The sequence below is a fragment of the Cottoperca gobio genome, chromosome 2, assembly GCF_900634415.1.
Source record: "Cottoperca gobio chromosome 2, fCotGob3.1, whole genome shotgun sequence".
Lineage (NCBI taxonomy): Eukaryota > Metazoa > Chordata > Actinopteri > Perciformes > Bovichtidae > Cottoperca > Cottoperca gobio.
This window is the reverse complement of record NC_041356.1, coordinates 2,052,241-2,070,055: the sequence shown is the minus strand read 5'-3', so window position 1 is coordinate 2,070,055 and position 17,815 is coordinate 2,052,241. Positions and strand designations below refer to the sequence as shown.

At 40.3% G+C, this 17,815-nt stretch overlaps 1 protein-coding gene across 1 annotated transcript in view; it reads right to left on the bottom strand.

The window, feature by feature from the left end:
• LOC115017711 (paired box protein Pax-7-like) overlaps window positions 1–17,815 on the bottom strand; it is a 59,618-nt gene that overhangs the window by 23,029 nt on the left and 18,774 nt on the right. Inside the window, 3 exon segments of the mRNA XM_029446395.1 lie at window positions 7,011–7,210; window positions 7,640–7,805; window positions 11,908–12,107. Coding sequence (XP_029302255.1) covers window positions 7,011–7,210; window positions 7,640–7,805; window positions 11,908–12,107 — 566 coding nt within the window.

Here is a 17,815-nt window from a genome sequence, read left to right as displayed (position 1 = left end):
AAATTCGACCTCCATTGTTATCTCATGTAAATGCCTGGGAGCATGATGAAAGGGTCAATGGCAGTGAACCCATAATGGAAAAGCTTCAGCTGAGACTCGGAGCCATTCAGAATAGAATGAGAGGACCATAAACACATGCAGCAGCATTCACTTCAGATGCATTTCCTGTCAGGAACGAAGACTATTTCAATCAAAGGAATTTACTGGAGCTGTTTTTATTTAAATGTGATGGAATTCCTTCCACAGTCAGCTCCTATGTTGGCTCTCTGTCCTGGCATATAACAGTGGATGGTTAGAGCAGTCCTGCTTCATTTCAATCTCTTCAAACCTGATTTTCCCTTCACATTTCCCTTTTAATAGCTTTAAAGTTATAAACACTGTGTGTGGATATAAATCCTCATATGTATTTGCTTGTTGCACTGCATCATTTAAAATAGTGTATATTATGCTTAACAGACTGTATTATTAGAACCAATGACAACATTTCCTTAAAGGCTGCACCGTCTCGTTTTACTGAATTTACCTGACACGGCGGCATGTTGCCCTTCTCGTTTGGGAGGGGGTTTCTTCTGCTCGAACTAGTCATTAAGTCCACTCACAACAACCTGTACAGCTGCATCTATCTCATCCACATTTATAAACCTTTTGATTGTAATTTTTCTGCCGCTGTTTTTGTGCTCTGGCACAGAATTGTGATTGGCTGGGGATATTTTGTTTTATTGTATTGTATGAGGTCAGGGGCAAGGGCAACCTCTCACTCCTCCCTGTGAGTTCGACACACACACTCACCCCCCCCCCCCCCCCCCCCCCACACACACACACACACACACACACACACACACACACACATACACTGCTGCTCCCTTTGTGAATGAGTCATCTAGCAATGAATGTTTTAAAATGAATATTCAAGACACTGCAGTCAGACTTTATCATTGCAAAAAAACAACCCTATTGGCAGATGAGACCATTCATTTGAATGTTTCTGTATTACACTCAATGGAAATCTTTATAACCAAAAACAATCACTGTCCCTGACCTTCACACCCTCACTCACTTACCCGGTAGCTCACTACATAAAGGACACACTCTGTCCTGCACTGGCACCAAATGTTGCCATTAGGCTTAAATTGTAAGGTGCACAATCATCCAGTATGCATGTAATTCTACCTTCATTTTGCATAAAGGAAAACTAATCAAATGCAGAAGAGAACAATGACGTTATCAGTCTGCTTTTAAACAACGCTAATGTTGAGAAAATCTCACTCAATCTGGCAAGGTATTCCAGCTGAGACCACAAAAAACAAAAGTTTAAAAGCAACTTTAACCCTCAGAACAACTAGAGGGTCTGGACATAAATGGTCTGACGGGTTCATAACAAATAAGTGTGGAGCAAGGCCATGTAGAGTTTAAATGTTGTAATGAATTCTGGAACTGGGAGCCAATGCAGAGATTGGAAAACAGGTGTGATTTTAGAATTCTGGATTCTGGCACTTTTAAGTGCTTTATAATTTGCCTTTCATCCCCCTTTTCACACACACACACACACACACACACACACACACACACACACACACACACACACACACACACACACACACACACACACACACACACACACACACACACACACACACAGATAGCATTGAACTACCATGCAAGGTGCAATTTGGATTAGTGGACGATCCGCTCTACCTCCTGAGCTACGGCTGACCCATACAAGAAGCCTCTTACTGTGAATATATTCATCGAGGGATAAAAAGCAGTGTTTGTGATGTTGGTGAAATGGTTCTGGACTGTTAGGACTGAATCAACGATGACAGCCACATTTCAGTCCTGTGTAGTTTTTTCCGGAAAGAAAGATGCTAAATGGGAACATGCTTAGCACCAATTACAAGGATTTCTGTCTTGTCACTGTTAAATTACAGGAAATTGAGGGACATCCAGTTGTTTATGCAAACTTTAAAACTAGCTTAATTAAACGTGACATCATTAGGAAAGGCATTAGGCCATTTACCTAATTAAATTAACCCGTAGAGGTTGTTTTATGCAGACCTGGTAGCCAGGTTTGCAGTGTTGGAGATGGAGCAGTTAGCTCATATAAAATCTGGATTATTTGAATATAAATCCTAGTTTGTCTCTATAGGGCTAGCAAAATAAATATAATTAGTTTTTATTAAGTGACTATTACTAACAACTGTAGATGATAACAAAGTAGAGAAACAACATTTGGATTTTGGGACAGTCCCAAATCGCAAATTCACTCTAGGACAGTTAAAAGCTTTTTTTGGGACTGTTCTGTGACAGTGGTGAAAATGTTTTGTCTGGAGCCATGCCCCAGTGTGAGACAGAGCCACCGGAGATTTGCACTATACTGAGTGCACTTTTGTAGCTTGCTGCTGTTTTTGGTCAAAGATCCCAGTAATTGTTTTCAAAAGGCCCACTATAACACCCAGATATCAGCTGAATAAATATATAAAAGGTGCCTCAATCAACCTGATGTGTAGTTTTCCCCTCATGTTTACTTGTGTTCTTCCCCTCCCGGTGTCTCCTGTGTGTTCCTGTGTGTCTCTATAGCTGTTTCTCAATTCAGGGGCTGCAGCCTTCAGAGGACGCGGCCTCCGCGGTCTTTAGAGGCCGGGTCCTCCGTATAAATCGTGTGCATGTGACATCACGCTTATTTCCCAACCCGGAAGTCAACCATGTTGGTTGGTATACACAACCAAGACTGCGGCCGTTCACGTGTGAGTTGCTGAAACGCTTCGTAATTTTCTTTGTATTTAAACGTCTAAGATTGAAAGAAAATGCTAATCTTGTGCGCAGTGTATAATTGTGTTATTAACGCTACTCGTGACCCAGAGAAACGGTTCTTTAGATTTCCTAAAATCATCAAAAACAATGATCCACAAAAGAGGGATGAATTACTGTCTACCGAACGCCGTAAACTGTGGTTTAGCAACATAAATCGTAAGGATTTAACAGATGAAAAAGCACAATTCACCCGTGTGTGTGGCGTCCACTTTATATCTGGTAAGAGCTCATGCTAAAGCTATGTTTTCAATGTTTACGTTAAACATTTGTGCTTATGATATACCGAACACTGTAACACCTTACTTCTCGTCACTAGGAGAAGCGGCAAAGCTTTATGATAGCAGCCATTTGCTCTTTTCTTCTGTGCATGTTGTGCATGGACGAGCACCCTGACATATTTCACTGGTTTGGTAAGAAGACTACCAACCCAGCCAGAAAGAAAGAAATTATAAGCATCTAAGCTCTTGTATGCCTTCATTTGTGCGTTGGTTGCCCACAGCGTTTGTAGCACAAGGTAGTTCACAATATCCGGATATTCAATCGGCGGTAATGACTCTAATTCCTCAATATAATCCGACGGCTTTAGCGTGTACGGGTCAAGGCCGCAAATTTGGACTTTTTCCTCTGAATCTTGCCTTTGCAGAGGAACTCCAGAGAGTCACAATACTTTGAAGAAGTCGGACTTGTATTGTTGTTGTTGTCCGCTTTAGACGCCATTGTTGATTTGTATACCAACCAACATGGCGTCGCACGCATACGTCACACAGTTTTGTCACGTGTTTGCACACGAAGAATACCGTTTTTTTTATTTTCACTCTTGATTGAAGATATGCTTTATCACCGGCGCATAATGTATTTTACATGGTGGAGGGGCATCTCATACACACTCTGGAGACCACCTCAGATGATGCATCAGGAGACAATAGCCCATCCAAGTCCAGCAGCAAACTTTATCTGTGTATACTGTAAATGTTATATTGTTTTATTAATATTTTTCTGTTTATAATAATCATTCAACCATTTTCTTTGTTCGATCATTCATTTCCAATCATTGATAGGTAATTAATAAATCATATGTACAATATAAATCCTTCTTGAACCTTGAAATCAATTACGTTTTCATTTATAGTTCATGTAAATTAAATACACAATATATTCATCATTATATATATTATTTATTTCAATTAATTTACATTTCATTTGTCAACAAGTTTCTCCAGCAGAGAGAAGAGTCTGTCCATCCTCTCCCTGCTCTGCTCTCTTCTGCCTCCGTCTCCTTCTCCCTAAAACAAAACTAAATATTAGAGCAAGTTTAGCTGTACACCGCCAAACAAAAGCAGATTAAGTTGCAAAATAAGTACATTATAAATAATAAAATATGTATAATCAATCCGAAAGATTTTTTAAGTGATATTCAACTGTCAGAAAACCAAGCAGGTAATATGAAGTATAAATTATCTATACAATCGCCACAATCTATGTAAAATATAAATCAACATTTAAAACTCTTAGGTTTGAAAGTTAAGGTCTTAAAAGTTCTACTTTCAAAGGATAACTTGCCAAGCTGCATCATACAACAGCTCCTAGCAGCTAGTTTAACGTTTAGTTTAAGCGTTATAAGCTATACGGTTATAGTTTAACGTTAGGTTATAGGTTATAGTTTAACTAACGTCCCGTAACTTAACCTATCATTTTAGCGAACATTTTATGTTATAATGTCCTTTGATTTTATAACATTAGTATCGTTAGCTATTTGAGTGAGTTGAAACCCAATACTTACAATTAAAAGTATATCCATTTGCCGTCACTGCTGGGATACCTGAGACCGTGAAGGATACATCAGATGTATCCTCCAAATCCGGGAAAAGAAGGCCGCATTTGCTGTGACGTAATCGGTCTATAAATGCGTCCTCCGAAGGCTGCAGCCCCTGAATTGAGAAACAGCTAATGTGTCTGTGTGTGTGTGTTTGTGGCATAGGCGTGGCGCTCCTTCATTTTCTACCTGCTGATTACGCACACCTGCCTTACATCAAGCTCATCACCCTGCAGTATAACTACCTGTATACTGCACCCTGGTTGTTCTTACTCTAATACTTCTCTTGTGAATCTAGGGTGCATCCCAAGTCCCTTAAATTGCATCTGCGTTTCCCACCCTTGTGTCTTTTCTTTGCGTCTTAGTGCCTCCCACCTACGATGGAGAGACACAGGAAACCATGCGAGGAGAGAGGGAACATCCACACATCAATATTGAGCATGAGTTTGGAGCAGCAGAGCGGTACCCAGTAAGCCACACCATTCCCTCTCACTCAGAAGAGCCGATCAGACACATCAATTTTGAATTTAAACATTTTCAATACTTATTTGCCTGCTTTCTTGTCTTGGCTCTTGCAGCAGCTACACACACACACACACACACACACACACACACACACACACACACACACACACACACACACACAATGGACTCTGGACCACAAAGGGTGTTAAGGGGGCTTAGTCCCCGAGTTGTATTTTTTGTCCCCTCTGCTTGTCTATGTCTGTAATGGTCATGGGCTTCCTGGGTTGGAAGGAATGGGTAAGTCGTACTGTTTTGTTTCTGTTTTTTTCCAAGACACACTGCCTTGGTTTATCATGTCAGGGCTTAGAGCAGGGATGGGAAACTTTGTGGATAGGGAGGGCCACAAAAAGTGTGTCCTCACTGCCAGAGGGCCATTTTGATTGATTTTGCAAATGGAACACCAATAATAACAGTACGTCTCTTTGTAGCCTCCCAGGATGATTTGGTCCAACAAACATCTAAACAAATTTAAGTCAAGCGATCAAGTTCACCACTGGTCTAAAAACTGTGAGAATTAAATCACACACAAACAGAAGGACTACAAGATATAGTACTTGGATATCAGCTACACTTCATTAGAGCAGCCTGCATTGACGGCAACATCTGTTAATTACAAAAAGAGAGACACTCTCTGAAATTAATGATCCCAGTCACTAGTCAATGAGATTATTTCTATTCTATTTTTCCCCCTGAAGAGTGAAAAGGATTCTCTTTCCAAATGAACATCTTTGTGGTTGAAAGTTCAAGCCAGAATCAATTAAGAGCCATGGAGTCAAACAATGTAGTTAATTGCACAGACTGAGGAATGGAGAATACAATGAATCGTAAAATGTTATTGTACTATTTCAGCCGTTAGCAAAGCGGTGTGTGCAGTTAATTCAGCACATCTTCCTAATGTAATAACTTGTAATACTCAAGTGCTTAATTCCACTAAATCAACACAATGCATTCAAATACTATTAAAAAATGCTAGTGATTATCTGGGTGTACATGTTCACACAATACTAGAAAGTATATCCATGATACCCGGGATAACAGCATTACAGGTTGCACATTTACTCACCACCTCCGTTGTAGTGATTCGGTGAAACAAGGGCTCATCAAGTCTCTGACATCTTTGATAAGGACACTGACATCATGTCTAACACCGAAATTGGTTGACAGGTTGTAAGGATTGAGTGAGTGGCCACACGGCCCTGTGGTGCACTGGGGGTTTCTCATTGCAGCACTGCTCCTCCTCTATCTTTAGGATTCTCCCAGGTCACGTCTGTGGCTCAGGAGGTAGAGCAGTCGTCCTCCAATTAGAAGGTTGGAGGATCAATTGTAAAGTTCTTTGAGTGGTCGCAAAGACTAGAAAGAGCTATTTAAATGCAGTCCATTTTACAGTAGAATCAATCATTTTTTTCATTACTTCATCAGCCCACCTCCGTCTTAATGACATGTGTAGGAACATCATGATTTAATGAGCAACCAGCCTACACTGAAAAACCCAGAAGATTTACCAGATGCAACATGTAAATAAGATATGTTTGGAGTTACCAGAATAAGTGTATCTTCCCTCTTTTTGTGGAGGCTAGCCACATCTACCCACCTCCAGCCCATGTGCAAAGCTAAAACATCCCAGGCCAGTGAACCAACCACTGAACACAACGATGAAACTGGTATGGATCCTCCTATCCAACTCTCAGCAAGACAGCAAACAAGCCAACCCACCAAAATGTCAGCGTAACAGAGCATTGCTTGCAATACAGTAATGCATTACACAACAACAATGTTTGGTTCTATCAACTTTGCTTGGTCCACTGCATGTTATACATCCTCATGCAACTTCTATAAGTTACAGTAGTCCAGCAGGTCTTACCTGGGGGGAGAGTCCGTTGCTGACAGGATTGACGTGGTTGCTAGGTGCTGCAGAGCTCATAAAGGAGTCAGAGTAGCTGGAAAAGCTGTGGCGGTTGGAAGCGAGACCGTAGGCAGAGCTGCTGTCGGTGCTGACCAGACCGCCCTGGTGCATGGTGGACGGAGGTAACGGCTGGGGACGGTGAAGTGTACCGTTACCGTCTGAAGGGAAAAACACAACAGCACATAGCTGAGCAACTGAAGATACACAATCTAAAACCTTCCTGTACCCCAGTCTATTTCTTCAATTGATCAAGCAGCAAAATATTCTGCTAGCAGCTTCTTCTGCCGCTTAAAATGACACATTTTACTGGTGTGGGGTCAAACTAGCTGTCACTAATGGCACACATGCTCTAGTGCTCTCCACCACTACCAACACACCAAATGTACCTCATTTTGTGGTTTTGATGTTTGTTTTGGAAGAATGATTTTCACACCTAGAGAATCTATGACAAGCAGCACTGAAGCTGTTGAGGATGCCCGTGGTGGAACTATACATTACTAACTTAAACTCTAACGCTGCACGATAGAGTTTAATTTAATTTGTCATCTATGTTTATATTAACAATATAAAAGTGATATCTTCTCTACCTTGGGACAGAGTGTTGGTTGGATAGCTGGACTCTGGCAGCTGGTATGTAGGAAGTGTTGGCATCCCTGTGGGAGGAAATCCACCTGGCAAGAGGTGGTTGAAAGCTGCTAGCTGATTGGCTCCTGCTTGTTTTCGCCACCTGGCCCTTCGATTGCTGAACCAAACCTGGGGGGAAAAACGTTCATTAGTCATTTAACTATCAGATTTGGCTTTCCTGTTTCATTGTAATACAATACAAATGAGCTGGAAGCTGAAGTTGTGTTACATGCTATGTGTTAATTGTTAATTGATGCTTCTTTGTAACTGATTTATTTTGTAAGTAAAACCCTTTGACTTATAGTTAGTGAACAGTTTAATGCAACTGGAAGTGTGTATCACAGCTGTGGAGCTATCTCTGGCAGAAGCACTAGCACAGACATCGATGGATACGCCTAACATGCACCCAGGCTCACTTATGGCTGTGGTTGGATGTACTCAGTAGTGTGCTCTGTGACAGCATACCATACCCAACAGTGGTGTCATGGTGTACTGACACACCGGAATATACACTTTTACATCACTGCAGCTAGGTGATAGCTTAAACCACTAGTAGTCAGCAAAATATATTTTCAAATTCTTTTCAGATTTGCTACAACAGAAGAGCTCAAATAAGGAAGTTTGAAATGCTAACAAATTGTAAAAACAAAAAAGAGATGATTCATCTTCGACATGGAAGAGAAAGGAAATGATAGTTGATGTGGTGTGTGTGCACTTCATTGTGTGTAAATGGAGTGAGTGTATGTGGTTAATCATGCGTTGTTCCTCATAGACTTCAGACAATACGTCAATAGGATGAATAAAGAGGAGATCCTACCGCTTCACACGTGACTGATCAAAGCACGGAACACACTTACACTCTTATGGTTTCTCATTCGGTATAAAGGCTTTGCAAATCTAGATTCAATTTCATCAACTAGATTTAATTTTACAAAAGCACACAAGAATAATATAGCAGGTTTCTGTGAGCCAAACGACCCCTTCAAAACCATCTCTTGATAAGATTTAAGCCAGAAACTTCACTGCTGAGATTTTGCAATCAAAGTAAGAATTCCACTCATATTGCTTGATTTTCCAGTATACAATGCATGTCCAATACCAGCTTTCAGGGGTCTTTCCTTAATGTAGTAAGTTCGTAAGTAACCGTGTGGAAGTGGAAGTGGGGCATGTGTCTGACTTTCAGGAAGGAACCAACATTTGGCGTATTTATGTATGGCATCATTCATTTAGAAAAAGCTATTTAACTTGAATAATTTCTTTGTTGGCTAACCTTAACCATACCTGAAGCATAATGTAGTAGTCATGGATGTATGCTGTAGGAATACATGTGAATAAATTAAACTTGAAGTCACAGGATCTTCAAACAAAAAACAACAAACCAATGACATGCTCATTGTAATTCCTCTGTAAGTGCCCTTCCAAAGGAATTGGAAATACTGCGTTAGTTTCTGTGTTTTAACATAATGTTATTTAAGTGTAACTGATAATGGAATAAGAATGAGAATAGTTCTGGTTGAAATTGTGATATACATTTTATGACTTAAAAAAAAACAAAAACAGAAGATTGCAGGTATTTTTTCACAAGTCTGACAGTTGCAAAGGCCTGTCAAGTAAAAAGTAAAAAGTCAAAGTCCATCAAACATGGCTGTTGTTTCAGTTGTTACCTTGAAGTGCACATCAATGTAATACGAAGAGTAATTGAAAGAGCACTGCATGTTTTTACAGAGATGAGGTAATTACCTCGTGACTTATATCACAGCTGACCACCTGCATGATGCACACAAATCACATAAAGAGACCATGCAAGACTCAAACAATAAAGGAAATAAACTAAAACTACATTACAGCCTCATATGTATCATGTAGGTGCATTTATTTAGTGTTTCAAATTAAAAGGAAAGATGTCAAACATACACACACACACCGCTACTCCCTATTCCAGTAAAGTGATCCAAATCAGGTAGATTGTGAAATGACAAAGGGGTGTGTATTGCCAAAAGCTAAACCATTTTACTTTTTCAACTTAGCAGGGCACTCAATTCCTAGTTCTTAATTAAAGCCAACAGAAAGACAGAAGCTCAGGGCAGGTTTCAGCCTGTCACTCGGCAGAAAAATGCACTCAGAGCCTGAATGTGTCTCCTCCTCACACTCACTCTCCTACATTAGAACATGCTGCATTTTTATCATTTGAATCAAACCTTACAATACCACACACACACACACACACACACACACACACACACACACACACACACACACACACACACACACACGCATGCACATCCAGAGCAGGAGCAGGACTCTATGTATTGCCTTGAGCTCTTTCTCCAGGAATCCTCCTTTTTCATTTGGAGCAAATGGAAACATGCCTTTCAAGTGGAGAAGATCATTTGGACTCCTATTTCTGTAAAGGAGACTCGAATAATTAGAACAGGTGTTGTCGCCCTGAGGTTCTAGAGAAGCAGAAGAAGTCTGACTGATCAACTCAAGAGTCCAAAGACATGACTGTGGAGAGGAAAATAATATCACCTCTCATCCAGTCACATCCTCCTGACCAAAGCTACAGAAAACACTGTGTAACACTGTGTTAATGCAATAACAGAAGTTGCAGCCCTAATAGTATGCACACTAACTCTGTCTATAATACTACACACACACACACACACACACACACACACACACACACACACACACACACACACACACACACACACACACACACACACACACACACACACACACACTCGACATACCTCTTTCTGTTAAAAATTCTTTCCTCAGTAAAAACTTCCCTCCATCACTCTTTTCACAATTTGTACAAAACAAAATCAATTATTTTCTTTTTTGCTACCACTAGGTGTGTTGACAGGAGAACAAACTCCCTCAAATATCTGCATTCTATAGTGTAGACTGCCTCACCTGACACTAACATCAGCATCATACATCATGACTGCCCCGCCAAGATCTGCCTTTTAATTTGTGTATCATCAGCTGAAACTAAGAATTGTTGTATTTTCATTAGCTTAGAATGAGCTCTTTATCTTTTACATAAAGTGCGGATCCTATTCACGGAGTCCACCATGTTGCACCGCCATGTTTCTACAGTAGCCCAGAACGGACAATCCAAACTAGAGAGGGCCTTTCACATTTCACGTTAGCTGAGGGGAAACCGTAACTTCTCTACACTCGTGGAATGGGAAGGTTGAGCAGGGGCGTTGACACTCGTCACAGCTCCTGAGCTGTGACTAGTGTCACTTTCTACTGGTCTACTTTCTCTTTCCACTAAATAGGTATTCATCAGCTGATTGAGTTTGTTATGTTGCCATGGAATTGTAGATGTTTAAAAATCTTAAAATGATTCTAAGCAATGACAGTTCATTCTTGACAGTTGACAAGTCAACATGGATAAGGACCATATGGTACGGTCAAAAGCTCCAGAACAAAAGAGAAAGTGGACCTTGAGTTGGGATTGTTTTGTCAATTGTACATTAACTGTTCCTTTTTGAAAATCAGTCTGACACCTGTGCTAGTGAAAGTAGAGGTGCGTAGATCATGAAGGTCTGAAGGTAAAATAACTAAGTGACAGAGTGTGGACTGCTTCCATGCACACTGGTTTCTCAATTTCGGTTTTTCTGGGTTTTGATTGACCCACATGGCTGTTGGGGATTAAAGCTCCCATGAGACAACCCAGACCCTTCAGTGATCTGCTTGAAAGTGGTGGGAAATACAGATTCCAGCCAAGATGTCAGGGATTGAGACATGGATGAGGAATGCAGAGCCCAGCCCACTGCTGAAAAGCAACAGCTGTTGTCAGAGCTCTACAGTATTTTCTCTAGCACTACTGAGGTGCTGTCAAAACCTAACAGAGACCAAAGACAGGTTCCTTGTTAAGATGTGAACAGCTGTTAGAGTCTCCACCATTATACTGTATGTGTGTGTGAATAATAGTTCAACTCAGTGGGAAAATATGGAATTTGGTCTGTTAAGTATTCCAATAATGTGACATCTTGTTCAACAGTACAAAACAATCAAATCATACAGTTTAACAAAACAGAGTGAGAAGAACTGTGTGTGTGCATGTATATCAGAGCAGAGTGACAGTTCACATTCAGCACCTTGCTCAGGATGTAGTAGTAGGAGTGTGTGGATAATGGGTGGATGATGGATGGAGGGATGGATGGGTGGATGGATGGATGGATGAGTGGGTGGATGTTTGATGTTAGTGTATTACCTGGACCCTGGCCTCAGTGAGTTTGGTCCTCTGGGCCAGCTCCTCCCTGGTGTAGATGTCGGGGTAGTGGGTTCTTTCAAAAGCCTTCTCTAGCTCCTCCAACTGCTCTGCTGTGAACGTGGTCCGACTCCTGCGCTGCTTTCTCTTCAGGGGGAGGTCAGGCTCTGATTCCACGTCCGACACTTCATCCATCCGACTGCCTGAACAAACACATGGAGGGGATTTACATTTTGAATAGTAAAAAGATGCCTATTGGATAATTGTTTATTCCTGGACGTCTATTGATTCCATTAATAATATACATTATTGATCAAACTGATCCTTTGAAACTGAATGTAATACACTTCTTTTGGATGTTAACTGAACATACAGTACTTTAACCAGGGGTGCCCAAAAGGTCGATCGCGATCGACCGATGTAGTGCTGGTAGATCGCGCACCGTTAAAAAAAAATATATATATATTCTTCCAACGGAACCCCGTGCCCCTTGAAATTCAAGTGTTTTGTTATTTTCTTGCCTTGCGCGTTCACATTATCTCTGCTCGCTCCCACACACTCACACACCTACAGTCAGAGACATTGCGGAGGAAAGGAGAGGAGTGCACCAGCACCACCAGCACCGTCCACCCCCCCCATCCGCCCCCCCATCACACGAACCTCAGATAGCAACCCCCCCGTCGCAGCATTTTTAACACAGGTAGATCACTTGGACCTGGTCATTTTCAAAGTAGTTCACAAGCTGTAAAGGTGTGGGCACCCCTGACTTAAACTAAATGTGTCTTTATTGTAAGCTATCCTGTGGCTGGGAAATATATATGAGCTGTATTGTATTTACAAGGTCTGTTCTTCAAAATGAGGATCCACAAATGGCTTCTAATTACACTCTCCGGTACGTGTATTGCTTTTTACTGCTGCAAAGCATGACCATATAGTAAATCACATCCTCACTTGCTCAAAGCTGTTAAAGTGGCAAACATCTAAACTTAAAATGAGACATGTCATGAGACGTGTGCATTACAATAATATACAGTATATTTAGTTATTCAACTTTACATTTAAAAAGATAGCTATATAGTCCCTGACCAAGGTTCTGAGAGCAGTTTAATGTCATCTAACGATATCTGTATTTAATCTGCGAGTATCCAGTTACTTAAGGTGTTATTGTCCATCATTAACAAATGAAGTGGTTCACTGTTTCAGAGGCAGTGATGAAGACTTACTCAGAAGCCATGTTCACAACTTCCTACAAATACAGAGAGAGGCGAGCAGATGAAGGAGGGACAAATGATGCTTCAAACAGCACAGCCTGCAGTGATTTCTCTGTGTGGTTATTTTTATGACAAAACAATTTTCTTGTGCTTGGTAAGTACAATTCTATATCAAAACCTGCATATCCAACTATCCCCTGGGGCACAGTGCTGAGAGTTGGAGTGGAATGAGGGGTGCTAATCTCTCCAGACCACCTTGGTGATGATGTGTGTAGCACCATTCTTCCACGTTGGGCCTCAGGGCAGCCCAGACAAACACACTGGCAGGTTGAAAATAGTCCAAAAATATTTATTGTGCAGCTGATTTCACTCACACACAATGTGTCCATGCTGCTGTTCAGAAGGAGCCATGCAAGATTATCTGACGCATGCAGATACCCATTTCAAATGAGGCTGCCTACTGCTCACCAGGATTGGAGAGCAGATATAATGACATAAAATGATCTACTCTATGTAGAGGAGTATAACATCACAGTTCAGGTGAAATCAGATCAAATGTCATATGGAAGGTTTGCAAAATAGCAAATGTATATATTTTTTAAACTTCCACAACATATGGAAGAAATCTAAAATCTGAACACAATGAACTACCTGATAGCCCTTCACAGTGAGAGAATATCACACAATCATATACTGTATATGCTACATCAATATTCTCTCCAAAAGGAAATGGTAATGTCACACCAGCTGGATAATTTAGTAAAGGTTTTGTAACGACAGGAGAGGATAAAAACTGTGAATACATTGAATGACTATGTTGCTAAAACAAATACTGGCCATATAACATATTAAATCAAAATCTTTAAGTTTATTAAGGCCACTGTGATTTTGGGCTTTGTAATAAAATATTACAATCCCAAGACAAACATGGTGAAATTGTTTGTCCAGAACAGTGTTCCTATATCTCACTATGAGGCACAGAAAATGATGGCCTTTGGACACCAAAAACACATGTAACACTAACATCCTACAATGCTACCCATGTCTACAAACTACTCAATAAAAATAAGGCATGTCATTACACAAAATACACCAAGGCAACATGGTTAGCATGTTTGAATTTAATATGAAAAAGCATGGAGCATGTATGCTCTATGGCTTTTTAATTTGGTGCATTTTAAAACCGAATGTGCGGATGTATGATATGAGTTAGTCATATGTCGCCCAGCTTGCAGAATGCAAGCTGTTTTTATCATTTACATTGTAAGTACATAATGGACCAGGCCTTTTTCTCACAATCGGACGGACTGAAAGCAGGATTTTAGATACATCTCATACAGTGGGACATGTTATGGCACAGATGCTTCAGCTTGTGATGATTTAGGTGAGTAAAATCTGTTCGGACAGAAAAGATGCAAGGTAATGTATTTCTTAAATAAATATATTGTGTTATAGTAAATTCTCGACGTTGACTATAGCAAGTGGAGGGCAGATGTGGATATTTTCAGTTTGTTTGTTTGTATGAGTGCAATCATTGTGTTCAGAAGTTGGTCATGTGCTGGTGAAGTAGGAGAGAAAAGGCCCGTCAAACTGCCTTAGACAACTACAGGGTTGGCTCTGTAGTTTAATTAAACAAGGAATTAAGGGATTAGTGTGAGGCTCCTATTACAGGCCACTGGAAGAGTCTCAGGGAGAATATATTTTTGTATTCCCCCATAGTTGCCCCCCTTGAAAGCTCCCGCTAGAGAATTCTCAACGGATTACATGTGGCCGCAGGACATGCTGCTGCATTAATTAAATCAATTCTTTCACCATTTAGTCCCTGCAAAGATTTGTTTTCCTAAATACTAAGGTAAAAACATATATATTTACACACATCTTTAAAGAAAGCCTCCATGTAAAGTCTACGTCTTGTTTGTTGCTCGTCGGTTGGTGCAGGGATGTGGGGGGGTTGCTGCAAAGCAATTTGGCTAACTTAGTGTGACAACACTTGAGGCCGCTGCAGTGGGCAGGGATCACTTTCCAAAAGGCACCTCCGAGTCCTCGGGGTGCTGCTGCGACAGGATGGACTCTATTTGTTTTCCCTCCACATGCTGCTAGATTTAAGGGAGGAGAGAGCAGAGGTTGGAGAGAGTGAGGGATGTGAGTGGAAATGAAGCTTCTTCGCCTCACAGTGTTTTCTTTTTCCTCTCTGTCTCTGTCAGCCCACACTTTGTGGATTTGGCATTCAAATGAAAGAAACGTCCGTAAGACTTGTTGTTCTTGTTTGCCTATTTTTTTCTTATATTTAACAATCTTACTACCAAACCAGTCTATTTTCCCTTCCACAGTTTTAGGACTGATGATGGCAGTTAACATATTCCATATTCAGAAGGCAGATTGTGTGTACAGCAAACACAAGTCTGGAACAGGTGCAGCATTTTACAAGCTATTAACTATATTGATGCAATACAGTACTAATGTTAAAGACAAGTGGACTATACAGTATATGCACATTAAAACATATCTTATATCTTGATGTGCATACATGAGACTTAGTTACTCTTCAGTTCTAGGCTTCGCTAATGTATGTAATAAAACATGTCTTCTCTCTTTCCGCTCATGCTATCTGTTAGCTTTTGTTTGTCATTCAGATTTCTACCTCCAGACAGTGTCCCTGTTTCTCTGAATAATCCAAAGACCTCTATGTGAAATGTTTTTAACGGAACTACTTTTTATACAAAATAATAATAATTATAATAATTAAGTGTTTAAAGTGTATAGGGAGAGTCAGCTGTTTTACCATCATTAATAATTAGGTAACATCTGATAGCAGATGAGAGTGAGGAACCCTCTATGTGCCTGTGTTTTGACAATAATATTTAATTTGCACTTGAATTATTTTTGCCCTTAAGTATGTCTTGCCAGAGTAGCGACTTTATAAAAAATGGGTCACCTGAGAGCTGTTTTTAGAAGCAGAGCGAAGAACGAAGCTCACGATAATTGGACATGTAAATGGAACAGTGTCCCCGGCAGGGTCTGGGCAGTCGCATTGACAACCTGAACACCATCGGTCCACGCTCGCTTTGGATGGCAGCACAATAAGGATCCCCAGGATGGAGGGGAATAAAGTTTGACAGGCCGGTGGATCAGGAGGGTCAGCTCCTCTCTCCAGCTGATAATGGAAAGCAGATTATGGTAATGAGCCAGACGCCTAGAGCCGATAGAGCGGCTAAACCTGGACTTCATCTTTGTCTCCACCAGATCCCTCGATTGGCATGCTACGTCTTATCGGGAGAATTGGAGCATGGTGCAGTTACTCACACACACACACACACACACACACACACACACACACACACACACACTCACACACACACACACACACACACACACACACACACACACACACACACACACACACACAGGGTTTGTAATTGTGTATAAATAACAGCATGGTTTTGTTACAAAGAGAATACGATTAGTATAGAAACACATCAATGCTTTTATTTTTATCAGACCACTGGCATCATGTGCAGGAACTATAAACACACACGCACAATTGCACACACACACACACACACACACACACACACACACACACACACACACACACACACAAACATATCTGATTAAACAATTATGGTCCAATACCATCCAAGGCTAGTTATTCATTGTTGCGGTTCTGATTACTTAATAATAATAGCTTTAATTCCATAGTTATGTTCTAGGGAGAGTGATTTATCACCAAATAACACCCAATTATGTTTTCCAGAATGTCCCTCTGAGTCTATGGCTTTCAAATGTTTTAATTTGACGTTCACTGTTCTGAAGAATCAATCTAAAATTGAATCAACTCGAACACGTCCAAAGCTTTCGGTCAGCTGACGGTTTGTAACTGATTTGATTAGCAGACTTTGCTACAGGTAGCATGCCTCACGTTCTCAAACCAGCAACTGGCGACTTGACAAGCTGAGTCGAAGGCGACAGTACCCGCCGGCCTGAGTGGGGCTGTGGTGAGCCGGCTCACACCACTGCAACGTCACCTCACAAGTCTTTGGTCTAAACCGGGCTTTAGGTCCCAACACAAGACAATTTTAAACAGACACCAGATATTAAAGCTCTACTTTATTTTTTTATAAATAAATTCTATTTATTTTGTTAATTGTTAATTGACTGTGTATATTTTCTGTTTATTTTATTTCCCATCACAAAGGTCTAAATGCTGTTTTCAAAGCCTCTCTTGTATATACGTATACATACGTATACATACGCATACATAAGCATATACATATATATATATATATATACACATATATATAGAGAGGCTTTGAAAACAGCATTTAGACCTTTGTGATGGGAAATAAAATAAACAGAAAATATACACAGTTAGATAGATAGATTCAGGCATCCAGTAGCTTAAAACATGACATACAACAATTACCCATCTAAACCCCCCCCCCCCCCCCTCCCGCCATTACAAATGTACATTTCAAATAAGACTTAAAATAAAATTAAAAAAAGTAAAATTAAGTGATAAAGTGATAAATGCTAGAAATACAATAAAACTGTTATAAATAAAACCCGTTATAAATACAAAGTGAAGGTAAAAGTACATGCTGTTGAGATTTGAAATTGAATTGAATCTGTATATATACATATATATATATGTATATATATATATATATATACATATATATACAGTATATGTACTGTATGAA